This window comes from Schistocerca gregaria, chromosome 5 (genome assembly GCF_023897955.1).
Source record: "Schistocerca gregaria isolate iqSchGreg1 chromosome 5, iqSchGreg1.2, whole genome shotgun sequence".
Classification (NCBI taxonomy): Eukaryota; Metazoa; Arthropoda; class Insecta; order Orthoptera; family Acrididae; genus Schistocerca; species Schistocerca gregaria.
Genome location: NC_064924.1, coordinates 500,111,586 through 500,117,585, shown reverse-complemented (window position 1 = coordinate 500,117,585; position 6,000 = coordinate 500,111,586). Strand labels below are relative to the sequence as shown.

Genomic DNA, 6,000 nt, shown 5'->3' with positions numbered 1-6,000 from the left:
CTAAAAGTTACGAGGACCATAAAAGATATATCGAGGAAAAGAAGAAGTGCAAAGAGATAGTGGACACAGCAAAGAAAAAGGCATAGGACCTGATACTAATGTAAAATTTAACCGACTTCATGATACCTTTGTGAGTATATCTGAAAACAGTTACCCTAAGAAAACAGTGAAACATAGTTGTAAGAAACCATCTAAAAACCTGTGACTTACTAAAGGGATAAAAATATCTTGTAAACAGGAAAGGGAAATGTACCTTGTAACTAGAAGAAGTAATCATCCAGGAACTCACCAAAATGGTTCAAATGGCTCTGAACACTATGGGACTTAACATCGGAGGTCATCAGTCCCCTAGAACTCAGAATTACTGAAACCTAACTAACCTAAGGACATCACACACATCCATGCCCGAGGCAGGATTCCAACCTGCGACCGTAGCGGTCGCGCGGTTCCAGACTGAAGCACCTAGAACCGCTCGGCCACACTGGCCGGCTCAAACACTGATAAATATGTTCGTGTGCCTGACTTTTTAAGATGTTCCCTAACTACTGAGTATCTAGTTCAGCCACTGAATTTCACGGAGTTCTGCCACGATCCCTTACCAATCCTACATAAGCACACGATTGCACTACCAGGTTTTTGAGTTCGTCGCATTTCATTGATTACTCAGCATATGTCAGTGAAGATGCGAAACAAGAAGTTAATTTGTGTTACAAAAGGACCGAGTGTGAGTGATGCTTACAATCACGTAGAGAAGACAAACAATTTCGTTCATGCCAACATCAATTTTCTTCGTCCGAGCAAACAGTTTAGTGCGGCAGCCTGTTGTAGTTTATCGCTAGAAGTGCAAAGGTGTACTGATAGCTGCCGAGAAAAGTCTCTAGTGGGAGTATTGAGAAGGGAGATTAAAGACTGATAAAAGCATGAGCGATGTTATCGCAGTTCTGCCGATTTGCCGACAGCTGTCTGTCCAAACCATGCCGGTGCAGGCAGTGATAGAGGACCTAATGGACTGGTTTTGGAACTTGGCTTTATTTTCCCTCCCCCTTGTCGGGTTCTCGTTGTTTTCAAAACTAGTTGGAGGCACCGAGAAGATACATGGAATATACAGCAAACCTGGTAAGCAGAGCACCCAAGTTTTCTGCAGTTACACGGCTTATTTCTGTGACATTCGTCAAGTGTAAACGCTAACTCTATAATTATGAAATACACTTTCAGAATGGAACTTCATTCTGAAGAAATGGTATGCTTTCCTGTGCCTTACACGGCGAAAGCGTAAAATTCTCGACAAATTTTCAAATAACATATTTGCTTCTATCGAAGAAGAAGCAGTGGAAAATCCTCAGCACCTTCCTCACGAAGAGGTGAGTACAAAGCTACATCTCTGCACTTTTGCAGACGACAATTTGCGGATTACTTTAAGCTTCTCTTTCAGAAAAGGTGACACGGGGACGTGAACATGAGCTATTTTTATATCGGATATCTTCATTTTACTTCAGTGTTATTCGTACTTTACGTCAGAATCCGTTATCTACCAGGCTTAAGTATTTATTCCATAGAAGTATTGTAAATATTATTTTCAATTTGCCTCTACAGTTGTACATATTGCCTAATGAAATTCAGACATAAATATTTTATACTGACAAAAGATAGTGCAATATTAGAATATACTAAAATGGAGTTAATCTACGTGATATGAGTACAAACTATGTATTACTCCAGTGAACGAAACACATGGTAATTTTTAAGTATCACGTAATAGCAGCACAAGAGAAAAAGAATCGACTGGTATGAAAAGGTGTTTGTACTAACTATGCTGCCTTACGATTACTTTTTTTTATGTAACTGACGAATCAGAACACTGGAAGAGTGACAGTACTTTTTCAAAACTGTAGTAGTTTTGAGCCAGTCATATATTATCTAATAGTCAGTGTATTCTGTTCGTATTGTTCTCTGTCTCCACTATAAGCCATAAAATGTTCAGAGATAACCAGAGTAGACAGAAAAATAGCCAACACAAGGTAATTTTTACCAGTTGCAAAATCCGAACATATTTGTTACAAAGGAACGTTACTTGCTCACCATCAGTAGTCACTATGCTCCAGGTGCTGATTACTATTCAACTTTCAGTAAGTTCAGAGAAAGAACACGGATGATTAAACATCAAAACGTTCCGAAACTCAAATATTAATCAGTACTAATATCTAGTCCTTTTACCTACAAATACAAGTGATGAAATACTGAGATGTTCACAACAGTGCTGAAGAAAGCAGTCTCAACGACTGTGAAAAGATATATTTTATGAGATACTTTGATGTACGAGGGCTATCCACAAAGTACATTACGTTTTGGAATTAAAAATTAATATAGTATTGAAATTTTTTTTATTATATACAGATGAAAGCCGCACTTAAATACTACTTTTCTACACAGTTGCCATTTAAATTAAGGCACTTATCGTAGCGATGGGCGAGCTTGGAAATTCCTTCGTCGTAAAATTCGGCCGCCTGCGCCTTCAACCACGTGGTTACCTCTTCTTGAAGCTGTGCGTCGTCATCAAAACGCTGCATAGCCAACCACTTCTTCATTGCTGGGAATAGGTGGAAGTCGCTCGGTGCCAGGTCGGGACTGTACGGCGGATGAGGAAACAGCTCCCACTTAAAAGATTCGAGAACTTCACGAGTGGCATTTGCCGTGTGGGCCCGGGCGTTGTCGTGAATCAGCAAGATCTTTGAGCCCAACTTTCCCCTGCGCTTGTTTTGTATTGCTCTTCTGAGGTTGTGCAGAGTTTGGCAATACCTTTGAGAGTTTATTGTAGTGCCTCTTTCCAGGAAATCCAAAAAAATCACACCTTTTCTGTCCCAAAAGACAGTCATTACGTGCTTGAAGGCGCAGGCGGCCGAATTTTACGACGAAGGAATTTCCAAGCTCGTCCATCGCTACGATAAGTGCCTTAATTTAAATGGCAACTATGTAGAAAAGTAGTATTTAAGTGTAGCTTTCGTCTGTATATAATAAAAAAATTTCCAATACTTTATTTATTTTTAATTCCAAAACGTAATGTTCTTTGTGGATATCCCTCGTACAAATTATGTCCGGTTATCATCATAAAATTTAATTTTGACATCTCTTTTAATTAAAACACTAATAAAAAAGAAACAGGTCGTGAGGAAAATCAGACGTGACCTTGAGTGAAGTAGCAGCGCACTGTTTGTATAAAATAATTCTTAAAACCACACATAAAATCGTTTATGGACAGCGATCATAATGTTTTCATGATACGATTCATGCAAACCATGGGAATCATATCCGGATGATTACCCTAAGAATAGAACACACATCTCTCGAATAAACATCTAGTTCATTTATTACATTTTTATTCCGTGAGAGATTTACTGTTTGTAATTCTTTGTATAGTATTGAATATTCATAATTTATTTAATTACAGTGAACTTTTGTTGCAGCATTCTTAATTACCAGAATAAACCATTTTGTCTACTTATGTTCGGACACAGTAACTAGAATCGACGCATTACTTAATTATTTTTCAAGTTTATTTATGTGATTACAATACAATGGCGGCTTATACCCTTGTATTCTTGTGGGAGTACTCAATATAGTACAGATTCTGCTCTTTGAATTTCTGTTACTACATGACCAGAAAATATAGCACGATGAAAGTTCTTAGTGTTTCTCTGACGATAAGCGACAGGAACGCTTTTTTTTTTAATGAGCAGACGTAGTTTTCTCCTTTTGCCCCGCAATTTTATTGCTGTAAGAAGGAAACATCAGATATTTCACTTTCCTCTCGGCATGTTTTTGCTAGCTACAGAAGCTCGTAAGTGGTGGTTGTCAATGTTGTTTCTGCATTTTGAAACGACACATTCGATGCCACAGAGGTGGTCCTACGAGCACTTAATCTCTTACATCGACAAAGTTAAATCAATAAACTAATGCGAATTGCAGTTCAGAGATGCCAAATAATGGATGATCACTACGTCAGTGCCAAAAACTTGCAAATGTATGCAAGAGTTTAACAATGTCACATTAGAATGACATTGCATTACTGCTCTTAGCGTTCATCTTAAGACGCCACTGTTGTTCGGGTCTACAGCAAATCAAATAAGTTTCAGGCTCCGTAAAATCTAAGATAGAGGAATTAACCGCAATCAAAGCTATTTAGAAAAAGAATGTTTAATAAAATGATTTCGTTATAGAAGCAGAAAATGCTGAAATTTATCGCTCAGATGTGCATCAAATAAGGTACAAAATACCATCACGCAAGATAAATGTCCAAGATTTTTCTTATGTGCGTACTTCAGCTGCATTTGCAGTGCATAATCCCTGTAACTCTAAGCGGTCCTCTTAATTATTGCTTTAATTTTCGATTATTTGACTTGTCTAACCACCGAAGTCCAGTTATTTACAAGAAATGAAGTTTGGCGAAATAATTAACCATGTCTTGTCTGCATCTCGTCGGTTCGTTTATGAGTGGATTCCAGCGCTAACATGATTAAGTCATCCCGCCACGGCTCTGTATTAGTCGGACACCGTATGTGAATTTGAAGGAAGGCCTCTTCCACAAAAGAACTTGGCATGGTAGGAAAGCAGTACTCTCATAGCTTACGGAACTGATTAGTATTGAAATCAGAAAGCTACTCTGATGATAATATGTAGAAATAGTCCTCCTAATGAACTTCCGAAATTTGAGCATTCAGCCAAACCCCGCCCCCCCCCCCCCCAAAAAAAAATAAAGATCACAGCGTCCCCTACCTATAATAAAGAGCCTCACAGGAAGCTACTCGTGCTATCTGATGGGGTCAAAATTTCCCACAACTACTTCCCTGAAGATATAAATGTTATCATCGATCGGGAACTGCCATTTAACCAACACTGGACCAACCTCTCAAAGATGCGTAACGTAAGAGTAAAGCTACTCCACAAAATAGCTGGGAACAACTGGAGAACAAATGCACATTCGTTGCGCAATGCTGGAATTTCACTTGTGTACTCAGCTGCTGAATATTATGTCCCTACATGGCGAAACAGTACACATACAACTAAGATAGATGGGCGTCTGAATGAGGCAGTGAGGACCGTTACTGGCATCGTCAGATCTACTGCTATCCAGTGGTTGCCTGTTCTTTTCCAGTATTGTTTCTGTAGATCTCAGAATAAAAGGTGAAAAGATAGAAATTTTTGAGAAAACACAGTCCCAAAAGCACTCAGTTATAAATTGAGCTTCCTAGAATCCGTGAGGTATATGTCTGAAGTCACGCAAGCAAAATTGTGTCGACCTTCAAATCACAGACATTTTCGATGTAATCAAGGAGAGGAAGGAACGCTAGTTCTAGGGGACTGATGACCATAGATGTTAAGTCCCATAGTGCTCAGAACCATTTGAACTTCAACTCCATGTTTTTGCTGGAGACCTGAAAGATTTGTATGAAGTGACACCGAGTGCACCAATATGGTTGTCAAATTTCAACGCCTTAAGCAATGTATAGATATATGCTAATGTTCTGTGATGCCATGTTGTAATAAAACTACAGTCCCCCAATTCGTGCGTAGCCCTTTCATTAACATTAAATGATGGACTATGAGCGTAAATCCATCTCTCATATACCTCTTGCTCTCCTGTGAAACCGCTGGGTTTCGATGTCCATGTGGGGTGCACCGAACTGTAATACGTAGTGTTATCTCAGCCACATATTGTGTAGGAGAGGGACTGTTTTACTACTTAATCAATAGCAAAGTCAAGACGTACGGTGTGCTGATACATATTTCTGAAACATTAATATTATCTTTCATAAATATTTATGCATAATATTATCTCTATGCCGCAGCACGCAGTATAATTACTTTGTCTTTTTCGGCTCTCGCAAATTTTCGCCAGTCATGTCGCGAGTATGCCATACGACAACATCTCACTGAAACTGACTATACGCACATTGCACCAACTAACAGTGGGCGCTGGTTCCTTGGTTGACAACGAGCTTTGTT

General features: G+C 39.0%; 1 protein-coding gene across 1 annotated transcript in view; it reads left to right on the top strand.

The window, feature by feature from the left end:
* Positions 1-985: 985 nt before the first annotated feature.
* Positions 986-6,000, top strand: part of LOC126272873 (putative phosphoenolpyruvate synthase) — a 329,859-nt gene continuing 324,844 nt past the window's right edge. Inside the window, exons 1-2 of the mRNA XM_049976096.1 lie at positions 986-1,116; positions 1,216-1,361. Coding sequence (XP_049832053.1) covers positions 1,005-1,116; positions 1,216-1,361 — 258 coding nt within the window. The 5' untranslated portion in view covers positions 986-1,004. The remainder of the gene's footprint in view (positions 1,117-1,215; positions 1,362-6,000) is intronic.